This window comes from Notechis scutatus, chromosome 1 (assembly GCF_049901735.1).
Source record: "Notechis scutatus isolate UNSWTSFEM ecotype Mainland chromosome 1, rNotScu1.2, whole genome shotgun sequence".
NCBI lineage: Eukaryota > Metazoa > Chordata > Lepidosauria > Squamata > Elapidae > Notechis > Notechis scutatus.
In genome coordinates this window covers 235,268,455-235,287,224 of record NC_142009.1, presented here as the reverse complement: position 1 = coordinate 235,287,224, position 18,770 = coordinate 235,268,455, and the positions used below count along the sequence as shown (strand labels likewise).

The following is an 18,770-nucleotide window of genomic DNA, read 5'->3' as shown; positions in this document are numbered from 1 at the left end:
AAACTGTAGCAATTTAGGGCTAGATGTAGCAAAAATTTCTGCCTTAACTGATTATGAACATGTATGGTACTTTTAAGTAGTACAAACTGACCATTATTTATTTAGAAAAAAATGGTCATTTGCCTTGATGTTTGTACATGTCCTCCTGTTAATGATGGCAATCGAGATCGGAATTTAACATTGCTAAGTAAAGTAGTTGCAAAGCAGGATGTCATGTGAAGATGCCATGTGAATGTGCAACTTAGTGATGGCACTTGCTATTAAGTAAATCTTGCACCATCGTTAATGATGACATCATGAGGTCACCATGTACAGCCTCCTGCCGGCTTGCCCACTGATTTCGTTTGTGGGATGCTGGCAATGAAGATTGCAAAGGGTGATTATGTACCTGTGGGATGTTGTGACACTGTAATTGCACAGCAGGCGCAGAGCCATCATTGGGCAAGGACCACCTGTACTATGAGAGAATAGGGTGCTCTCTGATGAAACTTCTCTAGAGATAAATTACTTCCAATAGCTCTGCCAACATAACTTGAACAGATTCTTCAAGATGTGCACTTATATCTTTGTCTCCAAAATCACTGCCATCTGCTGCCAAGCAGGCTGATCTTTAATGCAAGCAGAGCAATGCATGAAGTACAGTAATGAACCACAGCAGTGCACCGACTGGCATCAGTACTCAACTAGTTGTCCTCCAGCTGGTGATTACATGACTAGACATCCTGGAGATTTGTAGACTCATCTTAATGGGAAGACTGGAAGGTTGTGCCGGAGTAACATTAGAAGTCATATCATACTATATACCACTGGCATACACTTACTGTAGGTTCTTCTTGGCAGCAGAAGCACAATTATGGTGTGGTTACAAATGTTACAGTTAACAAAAAGTTTTACTCAGAAATCAAAAACTGTTTTTCTCGCATGGGCCAAAAAAAATCATATATATATAATGATATTGGTCGGTCTAAAAACAACTGGTAATAATGAGAATTACAACCATAGAGGAAAAGTGGTACAACTGGAAGAGAAGATAACTATCCTCAGAAACTCAGCAATTGCATGTGGTTACAGAAGGCTTAACAGGAATAATTTTCCATTGCACAAGAACTTCAACAAAGAGCCCAATTTGTGTTATTTGCATCACTCCCAAATTGATAAGATTTGAAAAATTGCTTATAAATATATACCCAGTAAGTCAAGTGGTTTGGAAACTTAGAAAGAGGGAGATGAATGTTCTGTGGAATTTGGTACCCTACCTGATGATTCTGTGCAAAATTATACACATAGAACGATAATGACAAATACTCCTGATTACATGCCTATTAAAAATTAGATTAAGATCAAATAAATTGTTAATTTTACAGCTTTGATTATGTTACTTTTCATTCTAGCTCTATAAAACAGGAAGTTCTTTAAAAAATACAAATACTTAAAATCTCAGAATATGAGCTAAACAAGCCCAAGAACAAAAAAAAAAGTCCACTGGTCAGAGCTTAAAACTATGTTTATAATTTCCTATTTATTGGCATTAATGTATTTCTAAACTTAAAAACCCTTCTGGTAAGTTATCAATTTTTATGACAAAATTTTGCACAACACACAAATATTTACAACATGTACATTTTCTTTTTCAGTCTTTTTACACTGGATCTCAAAAGACAAACATTTTATAGATTACCACAGAACAAAAGCTGTGACTTAGGCTTTTCTTTTAAATTTCATAAAACTATCATAAGTTAAAGTGAATAGGTTTCTTTAAATTCCTCGTAGCATTTTTTTTTACAAGTGCAACAGAAAACTATGAGGATCCAATTAGAATGGCTGCAATTAATTGGATAAATGTTGCCTGTTGTAATCACATTGTTTCACAGCAAGTTCTTGAAAAAATAAGCACCAATCATTCTTGCAAAGAACAATTTTATCTAAAAGTATTGAAAAAAGTGTTAAATACAAGGTGTTTTAATTTACATAACAAGAAATAAATACACCATCCAAACTTGTATTCTGCATACTGCTACTCTTGTACATATAATGTACTAAAAGTCAGCAAACTGTCAAACACCCCTTTTTTTAAGAAATCAATTTGACTTCAAACCAACGGTTTGCTACTGTAACAAAGGCCACAAACAGTACGTCTGGGGACAGCATACAGTGTTAAAACTGACAAACTTCAGAGGGGAAAACATCTAGCAATTAAACGGAAAAGCTGTATTTCATTGCTGGTGATATTAACATACTAGGAAACCTTAATAGGCCACTACTATGATTTCATTTAGATTATTTAGTCAGATGTAAGAGCAAAATAATGCTCTTGACAGATTAAAAATTGTTTAGCCACATTATTGTGATTTAATTATCCTTCATGGAAAAATCTGATGGCATTTTTGTAATTATGCTTGAGCCTTTATTTTACAATAGAGCATTTTTCTCTAACTCAGAATTGCACATAAGAAGGCTATTAAAAAGTACAATAAAAATCTGCACAACTTGACTTAAGGAGTCAATATGCTGTACACTTTCTACAATATTATGTTGATATAAGTGAACAAACAATAAAGAAGTGCTTCCACTAACATTTTGAGAAAGTTAATCAGTTGAAGAATAATTGTCTGGAATTTTGTTTTGTTTTTTAAAAAACGGACATCTTCAATTTAAGACCTGTAAGCTTATGCATTGAGCCTTAAAGACTGATCTTCTCTTCTCCTGGAAGAAATGTCAATGTCTATTGAATCCTTTCCAACTATAAGCCTTAAACGCTTAGCTGGAGGCAGAGGAATAAAATCATCCTCAAAATCATCCTCATATTCCTCCTCCTCCTCCTCCTCTTCTGCAGATGAAGAATCATCAATAGTTTCTTCTTCATATTGACTATAATTGTCCACTTCCATCCGTGACTCTAGTAGTGAAAGAGGATCACTGCAACACATTCCGTTCTCATGAAGGTCATCCGAGTACATTCCCCTATTTTCTTCTTCTCGTTTTAGCTGTATTTTTAATTTTGTTGAACTACTACTTGATCCTGAGTTAAACCCATTATTAAGCTTTGCTACATATAAATTATTATCTTTCTCATGGTCTTTACTTAATTTGATGCTTATTTTTGAAGAATTCATTCCATCATTTTCTTGGTCATTAGTCTTGCTGTTGCTATCATGCCGCCTTCGCAGAGTAAGTTTGGGAATCCCAGAGCTGTTTTCAAGAATGAGTTGTGCATCATACCTTGTGATTCGCCTTTTCTTTTTACTTTTTGCAGTTCTAAAGCGCTCTTTGACTTTGAAAGTGTCAGAAGTTACAATGGAACAGCCACCGGATGCAGGGACACAGTCTTTATATCCAATGGCTGAATCCATTACACTGTTTATCTCTCCTAGGTCAGAATGTGAACTGATCAAATCTGGCAATTTATCTTTGCCAGTCAACGAATGCGCACAATCTGTTTCCTCCATTTTTGCAGATGGCTTCACCAGTCTCCCATGTCGAGATTTCTTTTTGGCCACAACTCTTTCACTCTTCTGACACCTCCCCTCCACCTTCTGTGTTGCCATAAGAGATTGCTCACTCTCCAGAATCACATGAGACTCCTGTTCCAAGCTATTGGCTCGCATGTCTGTCAAACTGTTTTTATAGCTGTTTAGCATATTTGGTTCAAGCTTTAAGTCAGAGGTCTCTTTCAGATTCGTTCGCGTTCTCATTGACCTCCGTGTTATGTATGTACAGGGTGATATTTCCCCAGGTTCATGAGCACCTTTCACTGAATTTAATTTATATTCTCGCGCTGCATGCCTTGTTAAGCAGCCACTAGACACTGCAACTTTCACTGGTCCCTCTGTTTCTTTGTCCTTCTTAATGGGCAAATTTTTATACAGAACTATTTTGGGTTCTTTAAGAACCAAATTTCCCATTTCGAGTTTCCTAGATGCATTTTTTTGCTCTGGCCTTTTGCACTGATTTCGCAACTTTATCTTTGAAAGTAAAGGCTTTGCAGGCTTTTTCAGTCTCTTTGGTACCCTGGAATTATTTAAATGAGTTAGTCTGGATGAGGTAGAATTTGATGAAGTTGGAATTCTTGAAATAGACTGCCTGGTTAATGTCCTGTTCTTGCTGTTCTTTTTTACACCAATTGAAGATTTGCGGGTAGCTGTAGGATTAAACAAAATAAATGTTTAAAAAGTTCATTCTGCCTTCATATTGAAATCAAAATGTGCAGAAACAATGTTTTTGCTTACTGCAGGGCTACATCCTACATAAAAAAATAAAGGGTGCCATTAAAATAACTTGATTAATAATGGATTTAAAAGTTATTTAACTTTTAAGTTTAACAAGGAAAAATAAGTTTAACAAGGAAAAACTTCTGTATTTTTTCCCTAAGCAACTTTTGTAATTTGGGCAGTTAAAATAATGCACTGAATATAAATACCCAGTACAGACTATACCAGCACTGCACCAATATATGCACTTAACTAACCTTTAATGGAGCAATATTCCAGAAATATGTGGCCTTCAGAACTCCCATTTTACCATGATGAAATCAGAATTATGCCTATTGGACTTGTGAATGTGGTATTAGAAAAGAAATATGGGAAATTAATATTGTATCGTAACTGCTGCAAGATTATTGTATGCCAAAATTGGAAAAGTAATGAAATACCTTCAGTAGAAGACCAGATTATAAAATTAACTGAACTTGCAAAAATGGCAAAGGTGACCAGTCTGATTAGGAAAAAAACTGACAGACTACTTTTTGGAAAGATTAAAAAGAATGGGGAAAAGATTAAGATAATAATTACTTGATAGAAAGAAGGATAGAAGGCATCAAAGTAAGTTTTTTTCATTTCTTTCTTTTTCATCTTTCTTTCTTTGTGTATTTTAATGTATGAAAACATTGTAGTAAAAATATGTATAAAAATACTTTTAAGCCATCAGCTGTTGACCTCATTATTATAGAAATGAATGGGAAGTCACTTATTCAGTGCCTGACTCAACACGTTTTGGTTTAATTTCATATTTTAAAGATAATATCATCATAATGCTGTTTAAAAATGTAAAAATACTTGGAATATCTAGTATATTATATATCAATAAATTGGAATTTACCACTAAATGAAGAAATCATAGGTTTATCAACAACAAAAAGCAGCAAAAAATGTCAAATGTTAAAAAGAGAGTATGACTCCAGAGTTACCACACTGGATTAATGAAATGGTTCATTTTATGGTTATAAACTTGCACTCTATCAATGTAACAGAACAACCAATCAATTTTACCCAATTTGAATATTTAATAGTACGTTTAAAACCTAGATAAGTTTATCTATTCGGAAGCAAATAAGGAGTATGGCTGAAGTTAGATATAGGTTCAAACTGTTCTACGGTGATCCGGACAGCAAAGTGCAATTATTTCTATCTTAGTGAGCCTGCAGAATGTCAGCCACCAATTAGGATATCCTGAACCCTTAGAACAAACCAGTATGAATTACGGTTCTCTGGTACAGCATTTAATAGATAAAATTACGTGTGTTCATTCTGAGTTGGAAGCCTTAGAGAAGAAAGCTACTGAGATGAGAGGTAATGTCCTATGATATTATATGAAAAGGTTTTAAGTTTGTGCATCTTGAGGATGTGGCTAGAATTCTCTTAGTAATGTTACCTGCATGTCAGTCTTTCAAAGTAGATCAGGAAACACACTCGACATGAAGACCAGAACTATACTATATTGAGACAGGCTATAATAACAGGAGTCGTACTGAATTCTCTTTGCAAGATGCTTCTTAATGAATGCTTCTCTCCTCTTTATTTACATACACCTTCTGAATATTTGTTTCAAGCAGTAAAAACTTTCTTGAAGGGGGTAATTCCACAGCCTTGAAAGGGATCCTGGACTGCTCATTCCTTAAAAAGTGAAACCTGAATTCAATGGAATGGAGCTAGATAACTAACATGCATAAAACCTTATGAGTTTTAAAGTGCTTCCACTCCTTCCTGAAAGGACAAGCCCAACCAGTAGTTATAAGAGGATAAATGATGGTCTACATACACTCCATTATGGAATGACCCAGGGCTTAGTCCTTTCCCTAGGCCTGTGATGGTGAACCTATGGCACACGTGCCCTCTCAGATGGCATGCGAGCCATCGTCCCATTTCAGCTCTGACGCGCAGGCCTCCTCCCAGCCAGCTGGCCTTCGGGTCTCTGCCATGCATGCACAGGGGGGCAGGGTGTATGGGGATGCACATGCACGAGGAATGGGGTGCACGTGGAGGGGGTTGCACGTGCAATGTGGCGCGTGCGTGGTGCTTGCACATGCATGTGCACGCATTACATTTTGGGGGTTCAGGAGTGTGCGCGTGCATTTGCGTGCTTGGTCCAGAAAAGATTAGCCATCACTGCCCTAGACTATTTAATTTTTCTGTGAAACTACTAGGAGATGTTATTAGTCAATTCAGAGTGAAGTACACTCAATATGCTGACGATACTCAGTGGTACAGCTCTGTTCTGGGCACAAAGGAAGATGCAGTAGAAGTTCTAACGTTTGACAAAGTGGGGGGAAAGAAGCTGAAATTCAATGCAAGCAAGATGGATAACTGTTAATTTAAATACCTGATTCCAAGATTGAAGCAAACCTAAGTTGTATTCACAACCTCAAAGACTCTTACTCATTCCTTATTATATTGTTAAGTTATTATAATTTGCTGTGAATGGGCTGCCCCAATCACCTGTAAACTTTAGCTGGTCCAGAATGCAGTGTTTGCTAGAAACCCATGATCGTACACATTACACCTTTTCTGCAAGTCACAATGTTTCCAAGTGCAATTTAAAGTGTTGGTCAACTTGTTTCAGGATCTAAGTATCTAAGAGGCAGTATTTCCATTTCTGTCCAATCCAGACAGCCAGGGAGCAGTTGCTAAGTGTTTTTATATACCAAGTGAAGTATTCTCTGAGGAAATTCACTTCCTATGGAACAATTTCCCCTAAGGAAAGGATTGCTTCTATTCTTATGGTTTTCTGAAAACTGATAAAAATCTGATTCTTCCAGAAACCTTCAAGAATTGTGGAGCCACTGATACCTAGATCAATCACTGTATTAATAGAACCTGTAGTTTATTATTGTATATTTTAATAATGCATTATCTATTATTGTTACTTTTACTATTTTAGTATCCAAATACTGGATTAATACAGAGATAAATAGCCCAAATAATAAATGTTTTTGTTCTTTTCTCCTGTTCACTTTTGTGATTTTTGTTCCTTTTGTGTTCTTTACACAAAAATATTAAATATACAAAAAAATGGAAAAAGTGCAACCACTAGTTATTTCACTAGATTCTAAACTACTGATTAATCCCAGAACTCTCTATTCCAAATATCCTTTGCCGCCATAAAGCTTACAATGTTTATTTTCTTTTTAGATTTGTGAAGACTCTATCTCAATCTTGTTAAGAATGCTTACATAAAATACATTTCAAAATATTCTTGCCACTTGCTTACTTGCATTAGCTTTTTCCTGAGTGGTATCTGCATCAGTGTTAGAGCTGACAGATTGACTGTCAGAATTTTTACTGCTATCACCCAATTTTTTAAGCCTGTTTAAACGTTTATCTGTTTCTCTAAGTCCATATTTGCTATTGATCACAGGAGTAGGTGCAGGCAGTCCCATTCTTGATTTAAAAGCACCAGTTCCACGTCTAAAAAAAAAAGAGTAACACATATTAATTATACTGCACATAACATTAATAAAATGAAAGCTAATTAAATAGTTTGAATTCTGGGTCTGTATTGGTATTTTAAAGAAAAGAATTGTTCATATAGTTAAAAATTCTGCTATTATAATTTAAGGGAAGTTAATTTAAAAATTGTAAAGTTACTCCTTTAACATTTCTCTTTTTCCAAAGGTGCTTTTTTCAGGAGGCAACTGGATTTCCTTGTTTTTTCTTTTGAAGACGTTTTGCTTCAAAAGAAAAACCAAGAAATTTCAGTTGCCTCCTGAAAAAAGCACCTTTGGTACAACCACAACCTGGATAACTGAGAATCTCTACAGATTTTTCTTTCTTAAAAATCCATATATCAAGTGAAGTATGCTTCCTCAATTTAATGAACTATATTTCATTAATAACACAAAATTAGAAGAATCAACATATGTTCTGTAGAAAATATTTTGTATTATTTCTTCAGGATACAGAGGATATGATCTGAAGATATCTTTTACTGAATTCATACATATGAATAGTATATCTAGTAAGTAGGTATAGGATAAAATAATTTTTGTGAAGCTGAATAACTATGCCTAACTTTAAGCTTAATATAGAAATGAAAGTGATAAATTAAATTGATACGAAGTTTAAAATTAAAAGTATATTTACTGCATGCCAGAAACAACTAAGTGCAAAATTGAACAAAACGAAAACAAAATTAAAGCATTTCTAACATTTTCCATTTTTAAATATGCTCAAGCAAGAAAAAGTACAGAGGTGTAAGATATTCTGTATACAAAGTGTTATATGCATGTAACCAGCTGGCTTTGGATGGTCCATACCTGCACCAAAACACATAAGGTTTGGATATAAAAAAATCAAGAATCTAGTAGTTTTTTTCAAGTAATTTTAACAAAAGGCATGACTTTTAATGAGTTGTGGCTCACTATCACATGCATAAAGTAGTTAGACTGATATTGGATTTAAACTGTGATGAGGTGAGGGCGAGGGAAGGGAGGGTAAGACAAATTGTTATGTAGATGCAAATTATATGAGTTAAAAATCTATTGTGTTTCTTGAGACTTTTCCTAGATTGTCCAAAAACTTTTGATGTGAGTTAAGCAGTCTCTTACTCAATGGTGCTGTTAAAGCTTTGTTTTTTTCAGCATATTATACATTACACGTAGTCTTCACTTAATGACCATCCTGCTTAGTAACAATCTGAAGTTAAAATGGTGCTGGAAAAGTATCTTTACAATTGGTCATTGCGTTTACAACCATTGCACAATCCTACCTAAGTGAGCAGTTCCAGTGGTAGTCAAATCATTCCAATGCTCTTCCCCCATGTTGTTTAACATTTATAAGGAAGTACTAGGAGAAGCCATCCATCAATTTGATGTGAGACTTAAGATTTATTTTATTCCAATTTGCCTTTGGTTTCGACTGATTCTGCATGATCTTTATAGTTATAGACCTATTCTTTCACATTTTAAATGGCTTTCTTTACATTTTTATTGAACTTTGATGTAAACTTTCAGGCTTAATGGAATTGGGTACTTAATAAATATAATTAATAATATCAATCAATACGGTGCTACATGTTGCCTTAAGATTACAAACTGTATATTCCATTTTACCTTTCACATGTGTAGCATTCACAAAATTCATTATTTTCTCCGAAAAAGCCATCTCCGTAATAGCAAGAAATTTCCTCCCCAGGTTCAATATCTCGCAAAGCTTTCACGCATGCTGTATCCCGGCCAGTTGAAACAAACTGTAGAGGATGAATGATTAAAATTTATTTTAATTTTTTAATTTTTTTTTAAAAAAAATATAATTTCATTTAAAAAATCTGATTATGTAAAACATTGCACACCTACCTTACAGTTGGGTCTGCAATCTGAAAAAGGTCCAAAAGATAAAATCAATTAACTGTTGATAAGACCTGAAACATGAATAATTACAGATACCTAAAGTAACGTTTTATATAGCAAGATTTATAATATATTGCACAACTTAACTGAAACAGGTACTATACCAAAATTTGGAATATTTAGTAAATAATTCTAGCACCATTTCAAGTAGGATTATTATTTTAGATCATTCTAATTAAATTAGGGTATAAATAAAAAGACATTAAGAAGGACTTACAAATTCAACTGTTTTTTTTTAAATGTCTGCTTACCATGATTAATGAAAGCAGCTGGACCAAGCCACAGTTGAGCACAGTTTTTCCGTGTTGAATACATGACACTGAAGTCATTTTCTCCATGTCTGAGCAACATATTCTCTTCTAGTTCAGAGAGTTCGGCAATACAACCTACTAATAGCTCTATCTTGTCATTTCGTTTCCTAGTAAACAAATAAATAAATTATTTTGTATAATTTTATTTCCATAATACGAAAGTTTAAAAAGGGATACATTCTGTCTCCCAACCAGACTTGTTTTGTAGAATGTTGGCTTTCTTAATGAAACGTTAAAAAAAGTCTTATTGCTAGTAGTAATTAGTTCTTGAATTTGCTAAATTCAATAGCAATTCAGGTTGCAGAGGTTACAAGTGGTTCAACACAGATTTTATTTACTTTTTGTTCAATTTAATTTTGGCACTGCCTGACTTCTAAGATGGGTGAAGATCTGACAATCAATCTAGGAGGAAATCCTTTCAACTGAAAGAAAATAATGCTAAAGCAGCAGCAGAATGGAAAAATGAAAAATAATGAAAACCAGATAAAAGCTCAGAAGGGGCATTTTAGAAAGGCATCCCTGGCACCTAAAATGTTGTTTTTATTTCATTTATCACATTTTAAACCGCCTATCTCCCTCACACAATTTTTTTACTTCAAAAATCTGGCTTAGCAACATTTTTCCCCCAATACTTACCACTCTTTTGTTGCAACTATTTTGGCTCCATTTTGCTCTGATGAGTATCGATTGCATGGCAATATTTCAAATCCACTGTCAGTTGCAAACATTCGTAAATAAATAAATACCTGCAGCAGGAAAAAAATATTTAAAAAACCTGCTAAGAACTATAGTATACTCTGTGCTGCCAAATTGCACAATCTATGCTACACTTGCTAAAAACTCAGAATACTAACACCTCACTGATATGCTTCACAGAATCTCAGAGTAAATATAAATTAGCATGTATTTTATATAACATACAGTATAAAATTTGAGCTTTCAAAATCACTTTTATGGGAAAAAGGGGAGAAGAAAAATAATTATATCCTTACAGAGACTTCCAGCCAATGTCACATGAATTATCATATTGTGTATTAAATGATATCACCATGAGTTCCAGCATTCTCCAGTCAGGGAAGAAAGTTAGTTTTGGAATGTATTACTCTCCAATTCTCAAATGTCTGACAATTCTCTGAGACACAGCATTACCAAACTATTCAAGAGTATTCAAGGCTTTAGAGCAGGGGTGTCAAACTCAAGGCCTGCAGGCTGGATCTGGCCCGCAGGGTGCTTAGATCTGGCCCGCGGGGCTGCCCCGGAAATATCAAAGGACCAGCCTGTGATGTCTCTGCCAGCCAAAACAGGGCATGGGGGAGGCACTTTCACACGCACCCCCAATGGCCCATTTTCGGCTGGCATGCTGCAGGCCGTGGAGGCTGAAAACAGGCCATGGGAGGGGCACTTGAGGCCCCCCATGGCCCATTTTTGGCTGGCAGAGTGCTGCAGGAAAATGGGCTGTTGGGGGGCCACGGGAGGGCATGCACAGCCCCCCATGACCCGTTTTGGCTGACAGTGCTGCAGGAAGCGTCCATCTCCCCCTCCCTCCCACCAACCCACAAAGAACTACAATGCTGATCTGGCCCTCGAAGAAATCCAGTTTGACACCCCTGTTTTCGAGCAGGGATCTCCAACCTTGGCCACTTTAAGACTAGTGGACTTCAACTCCCAGAATTCCTCAGCAGGCAAGCTGGCTGAGGAATTCTGGAAGTTGAAGTCCACTAGTCTTAAAGTGGCCAAGGTTGGAGATCCCTGTTTTAGAGTACTGAACTAAGAATTCCTTTAAAAATAACACACCTTTTTCCAAAGGACAGACTTTCAATGTATGAAGCCCTAATTTCCTCAATGTGTAATATTCTGCAAAGATGAGATGTAAATTATATCTTTTAAAAAACAATAAAAATAGGACGCTAATTGTTTTAGCTATTGAATATTTAAATTTTGCATTTCTTGATAAAACTATTGTGCCTATATTGCTCAGTCAGAATTTCTGGCTTATTCATTAAATTCAGTCTTCAATCTTATATTTATTCACTTCCTATATACCACTCACTAAGGAAAGCTGTATTTTAATGCATCAGTTTAAAGTCATTTCATAGGTGATATAATTCTAGTTATTTCTTTATCATGATTAAATCATCAAGTATATCTGCACAAACTTTTTACAAGACACAGCATTTTTGTATAAAGAAATTTCCTTCATTTGATTCCAGCTGCCTCTGATAACATTTTCTTTTTTCTTTTCTTTGAAGTTTTCTACTATCTCAGTCCTTTCCCTTTTTCTGCTGTTAATTTTCATTCAGCTAGTTAATTTTTCTTTATTAAATTATCAAATTTGTACATCATCCAACTCTAAGCAACTCTGGGCATTTGCTAAAGATAGAAACAGACATTTTTTTTTCTACCAGTTTAACATCCACAATATCCTATAAACTGTACTTGTAACAAACTGAACTTGGATTAAGTATAAATACACCTACATGTTCTTTGAACAACCTTTCCTGCATTTTGTTCTTGTTAAGAAAATAGTGCCGGGCCCAGTCACCTGACGTCAAGGACTTGAAGGCTTTTTCCAAGTGCTCATCTTTCTTAAAACGCTCAATCACCTCCTTCAGTTCCTCTTGTCTTCCTTTTATTGGTCGAAACCTCAGGCAAAAAAGGAAAAAAACCCAAGATAGAACTTCAATCAAGCTGCATTTTATATACCCACTTTATATATTCAGAGAAACGAAATTACAATAGGACCAAAAGTAGAAAGGAATATTGTTTCAACAGGTTTTACACAAATGATTAAAAGAGGAATAATTATAGTTACTGGAGTAGGAGAAACATTTTAATAATGACAAGGAAATATCAATAGCCCTGTAAAAAACATGGGGGAAGTCACATCTCAAATACAGTATTTGTTATCTCAGTGATGATCTATCTGTTATTTGCATGAGAGATACTAATCAAATAAAGCTTTGAAAAACATATATAGTTTGTTTTACATATGTATAGTGTTAATCTTCAAGGTAGTTCAGACAAGAAGCACAAACCATGAATTATTAAACTGCCTTTAATGTAACAGTATCTTACAATTCTGAAAGCACTTCTTCCCTCCTTTACTTTTACTTTCCACAAAACCAGAGAGGGATTCTTGCGCTTGTTTTCCTTCTTTGGGCGGAGATACCTTTTGCATGACTGTTGGTAGGCTGAGGCACCCATCTCCCAAGATCCTACAGGCCATTACATGCACTAAATAATGAAGGTTTTCCTCATATGATAGATTCCTCTCTTTTGAGACGCTAAGCATCGTTTTCTCCCATATCTTCCTATTTACACGCTCCAGTCACGTGATAATTCTTTATCTCCCAATTTCATTAATGCAGTTAATCCCAAGACTCAGCTTCTATGTGGCACTCACCTTATGCAATTCTGTAGCAAGATGTGTTGAACTCTGATACTGTACAGTTAGGTGGTATGTTAAAAATGTCTAAGGAATTCAGTCAAAACTCTAATTGAACTTGGATATTTTTAGTTCTGTTCAATATTTTTATAAACTGTTTATTAATTTTACTTATTTTCTTTGCCTCTTGAGCTCTTTTTAGGAATAGGTGGGATACAAGCTTTCAGAGAAAATCCAATAGAGATAATTCTTGATTTACTATCACAACTGCAACAGAGGTAGTATTCAGCAGGTTCTGACCAGTTCTGGAAATTTTGAGTAGTTCGGAGAACCAGCAAATACTACCTCTGACTGCAGATTTTACAGTATCCTTCCCCTGCCACACCCACAGAACCTGTAGTAAAAAAATTTGAATCTCACCACTGCACTGCAACCAGAATTTCCATTGCTAAGGAAGATGGTTGAAAATAAGTCACTCCCAGTTTTATAAAGTTTTTTTGCCATGGAATCACTGCAGTTGTTAAGTAAATTGTGTGGTTGTGAAGTGAATGCGGCTTTCCTCATTAGTTATGCTTTTTGGAAGCTGGCTGGGAAGGTCACAAATTGTGATCACATGTCCCCAAGATGCTGTAACCATCATCAATACATGACTTTGCCAAGCACCCAAATTTTTTCCATGTGACTATGGGATTATTGCAATGGTTAAGTATGAGGACCGATTGTAAGTCACTTTTTCAGTGCCACTATAACTTCAGAATAAATGAGTGTAAGTCAAGGAGTATCTATATTAAAGAGATAAAATGATATAATTTTTGCATTATCTGATCTTTTAGCAACAGTATCATTTGTTTCTAGATTCTGAATGTTGAAATAATATTCTTATTACACAATTTAATGAACAACACAGAGAAGGTTTTGATATAATTTTAATTAAGAAACCTGTATTTTTCTTGTGATGGTGTGGTGGATTTATTATTATTCTGGTGTTTTTTTTTTGCAAATTCATGCATTGGCCTCTGTAAATATGGCTTGGCACATTTATTTATTTATTAAATTTGTATGCTGCCCATTTTGTTGTCACATGACTCTGGGTGGCTTACATGATAAAACAATATTATAAAAGATTAAAACAGTAAAACAATAAATATAACATTAAAACAATTATTTGAAGCTATTGTACAGATATTACTCAGCAATGGACTATAGCATATTTTGCTTTGCTTTTTAATTATCTGTAGGAGATGGTGAATGGTCATACAGGTGGTGCTTGCTTAATGGCTGCTCATTCAGTAACTGAACTTATGGTGTTGAACAAGTGCTACTTGCGACTGGTCCTTGAAGTTTCAGCTGTCACAATGTTCCCATGGTCACAATTGAGATCTGGGGGGTGGGGTGTTTGGGCCCAGCTCTCAATTGTGCTGTGGCATTCCACAGTCAGGTGAACACTATTTGCAACTTTCCAGGCTCCAATAAGTGAAGTCAAATTATGTTCTGGTGATGATAACCAGAAGTGCCAGAGTTGCTGTTGCTAAGCAGTCATGTGATATCAGACCTTACAATCATGTTGCTTAGTGATGGAAATATTCCAATCCCAATTGCTATAGTTAATTGAGGACTACCTGCAATTTAGGCCAGAAAGTTGGGCTAAGTGCCTCTTTGTCATTTTAGAAAAGTTACATCTGTGCAAATGGGAAATTTAGAAAAAGTCAAATGGGGGAGGCTAGCAATTTGCTTGTCTTGAATTGCTCAATCAGCTTCACTTTGTGTTTCTTGAGAAGGAGATAGCAGTATTAAAGACAAATTGAGACCACCACATGTTCTTTTGACATAGTTTTCCTCTTGGTTGATACTAACTGGATCAGTTGAGGGGGATCTAGTCAATTATCAACACAACCACCACCACTACTCTTTCATGGAAGGGAGGTGATACCCAACTTGAAGAAGGCAGTGCTCTGTATGCTCTTCAATTAAGTATCATTAGATATGCTTGTTCGGATAATTATACTTGTCAAATTTGCACTGTTGGCACAAGTGGTTGAGAGAGCATTGACTGAACAATTCTGGATTCTCCTGGATGGAGAGTAGGATTTAGATACATTTCAACTGATTAGAGAATAGATCATGGCCTGGAAAAAGCACATCTGTTAATTACTTCAGGCCAATTATCATGACACTTAAAACGTATCTATTATGACAATATTTTAATTTTCAGCTTCAGATAACCTCTAAAATTTGTTGGTAATCAAAGTATAAGAATACAAAATGTCATTTTAATAAGACATGGATAGTGCTCGATTTATAACAAATGAGGCAAGAATTTTCATTGCTAAGCAAGGCAGTTGTGAGTTGTGCCCAATTTTATGACTTTTGCCATATCTGCTACATGAATCACACAATTGTTAAGTTAACCACTGTTAAGTGAATTTGGCTTCTCCCACTGACTTTGCTTTCAAAAGCCAGCTGAGAAAGCCACATACACTTTGTAAATATATGCTGGCTGACAAGAAGCCAAATTTGTTCATGAGACTATGAGGATACTACAACAATCATAAGCGTGAGGACCAGTCACTTTCCTCAGTGCTGGTGTAACTTTGATATTCTTGAAGCTTGGCTAAATGAATTGTTGTGAACTGAGGACCACCTGTACCAAAAAAGTATGCATTAGAGTTTTTTATCAGTTCAAACTGAGAAGGCCCAATAAACAACTGAATAATCCTGAATCCCTTATTGCCTTCCTCATACATCCCAGTATTTTAAGTATATTAAGTTATATACCAAACCTGTAGAATAGGAGTGTCAAACTCTCGTTCGTCACAGTGTTGTCACGTGATGTATTGTGACTTTTCCCTTCACTAAACTGGGCATGGGCAGCACATGACACATCAGCCTGCAGGCCGCAAGTTTGACAGTCCTGCTGTAGAATATTGCTATATAAAGAACTATAGATTTAGCAAGCATTGAGGATAGCAAAGAAGAACATTATTCAATGTTGGAAAGACAGAGTTACTCAGATTTACAATTTGGGATTACAAATACATGTTTACTTCTATTTATGAGTTGGGTTTTTTTTAATTGATGTAATATAATTGATGCATATTGTCTTGTGTAAACTAGTTTAATTACCTGTTTAAAAACAAGGCTCAATTACATCATCTCTTGTATGTAAAGTATGTTTCTTGTATCTTGTATATAAAGTGTGTTTCCTGTATCTTTTTACTTTTTGTCAATCAAACCAAAAAGGAAATTATAATCCATCCTAATAATTTAGGTTGAGATGTTTTAATTTAACATGTTATTTTTAAAGTCAATTTTACTAATAAAAATCTTCAAATTTAGGGATGGCTATAAAGCAAGAAATCCTAATATTTTTCTTCGTATTAAAAATAAATAAGAAATATAGCCGCAGTATCAACGGTTTTTACAGGCTGTTGAAGGTTGTGAATAGTTTTTTTGCTCAAAAAATTATGATGTATTTCAGTTACCTAACAAAGAGCCACAAGCACACACACGCAGTGTGTGTCATATAATTAAAAGCTCTATTATGAAGTCTAAGGAATAGTAGAAAACTTAAAGAATGTGATTTCTAATAAGACAGGATTCTTTCAAAAACACAATGGTAAATCTTTATTATTTGCTTTAAATAATTTCCCTACTTTATATAATAAAATGAAGCAGCCATTACATAATGCTCATTAAAATACTTTCATGTTATTGTAATTTATTCATTACTATTATGTACTAGTCTATATACTATCCAATCTCAATTCTTTGAGCATTTTAACATCATCCACACATAAAATGGAGTAATAAAAAATCCTTAAAAAGCAAAACAAATAACTTCAGGAAAACCCAATAAAGATGGGTTGAGAGAAACAAATTTAGTATCTCAAAATCTTTGATGCAGGTTGCCCTTCATAAATACAGCTTGAGGGCTTATGAAGAACATGTTAATGAAGACAAAAAAAAACCCTGAATTAAAGCAGTGAAAATTTCCTTAATTAAATACCTAATTCCCAGGCTCTGGGTTGGTTTTTTTTACACTTTAAATTTGTCAGATCCACATAGATTTTAACTAAAACAAATAAGGATTTATGTTTGCTAAATAATAAAACAATTACCTAGTGTTCATTTTATGTGTTTGAAAGCCTAAATATGGATCAAGAACCAAACTAGTTGCTAGGTCATCATTTTCACATAGCTCCTTGGCAGACATTCCAGAAGAAGGCACGTAGCGACTTTGGCCCTCAAATCCCGAACCACCACTACCTGCATAAATCAAAACAAACGATTAGCTGATACTGAACGCTGAATTGTATTAATCTTTCTCCTTGTATAGGGAACAAGAAAAAAAACAGGATTCTTGAGAATGCAGAAGCTTATCCCAAGTTAAGTGTTGGTCCGGTGGTGGGCACAATGCTTTATTTATGCAGAAGATTCATTTTTACCAGGATATTTGTGACGACAGAAGTTACCACATGACTGAACAGAGACTTTCAAGTGAGGCCCATAGGAAATGTTCAGGGAATGAACAATGCATATATCATAAAGAGCCAAAAGATGATTTTAATAGTCATCTTTTGTATGAATTAATGAGAATGCTTTACAGTGTAGGTTGTATGGCATCTCAGATGAATTATTTTTATTAGAAAAAAGTAATTTAGCTTACAAAATTTATACCATATTTTATCTGACAATGGTCTGAACTTGTACATTTCTACTTTTGTGAAATAATAACATTGCTTTTTAGCAAATCCTCTCTATTCTTTTTCCCCAAAAAGTTTTTTATTTTACATTTACAATATAAATCCTCTCTAATCTGATATCAATTCACATGGCTCTTTCATTTTATCCCTCAAACATTAAATAAAAATAACAATTCTCTGATTTTAAATTTTTATCGCATATAGACAACCAGCATTTTTAGTGCAGCCTGCAGGTATTCCTTAAAATTAGGTGTAATGGTATGAAGTGATTGATTTGCAGTTGGTCCATTCAGTAAACCATATAATAAAGGAGTCATGTTTTCATATAAAGTATATTATATAAAAGAAAAATGATGCAAGCACAATCTGGCAATGAATAATTTGTTATTCAGTTTCAACATGTTGACATTTAGAGCAAAACAAGTCCTTTTCATTGCATGCTTGATTTCAGGATAAAACCATATTCTATGTCCAAAAACCTAAAGCAAATCAAAGTCTTCTATCCTACTCAGAAGTTCTCCAGTTACAAAAGGAAAGGAGAAATGATTGTTGTAAGTAGAAAGTTATGTACCTCTGCTGGATTATTAAATTAGTATTGACTTCAGTAGTGCAATTTTGGTCTTGGCCTAGTTGTATAATGACATATGAAGTATGACGTGACAGCAAGAATGTCTTACTTGGAGTTGCTCTGAAAAATGAAGCCATATGAATCTTTATGACCATTAAAAATAGTAAAGCATGTAAACTTGTTT

At 34.8% G+C, this 18,770-nt stretch overlaps 1 protein-coding gene across 9 annotated transcripts in view; it reads right to left on the bottom strand.

Annotated features, from left to right (window-relative positions):
* Positions 1–1,500: 1,500 nt before the first annotated feature.
* KMT5B (lysine methyltransferase 5B) overlaps positions 1,501–18,770 on the bottom strand; it is a 40,748-nt gene continuing 23,478 nt past the window's right edge. For 3 of the 9 annotated variants that reach the window (XM_087950754.1, XM_026668187.2, XM_087950755.1), the window contains exons 3-10: positions 17,434–17,581; positions 12,408–12,573; positions 10,567–10,676; positions 9,871–10,037; positions 9,566–9,585; positions 9,323–9,459; positions 7,483–7,679; positions 1,501–4,138 (exon numbers count right to left, since the gene is read on the bottom strand). In XM_087950754.1, the coding sequence (XP_087806880.1) occupies positions 2,667–4,138; positions 7,483–7,679; positions 9,323–9,459; positions 9,566–9,585; positions 9,871–10,037; positions 10,567–10,676; positions 12,408–12,573; positions 17,434–17,581 (2,417 nt within the window). In that variant the 3' untranslated portion in view covers positions 1,501–2,666. Of the gene's footprint in view, positions 4,139–7,482; positions 7,680–9,322; positions 9,460–9,565; positions 9,586–9,870; positions 10,038–10,566; positions 10,677–11,724; positions 11,785–12,407; positions 12,574–17,433; positions 17,582–18,589; positions 18,707–18,770 lie in introns of all 9 variants that reach the window. The other 6 variants (XM_087950757.1, XM_087950756.1, XM_087950759.1 and 3 more) reach the window with 4 other exon arrangements.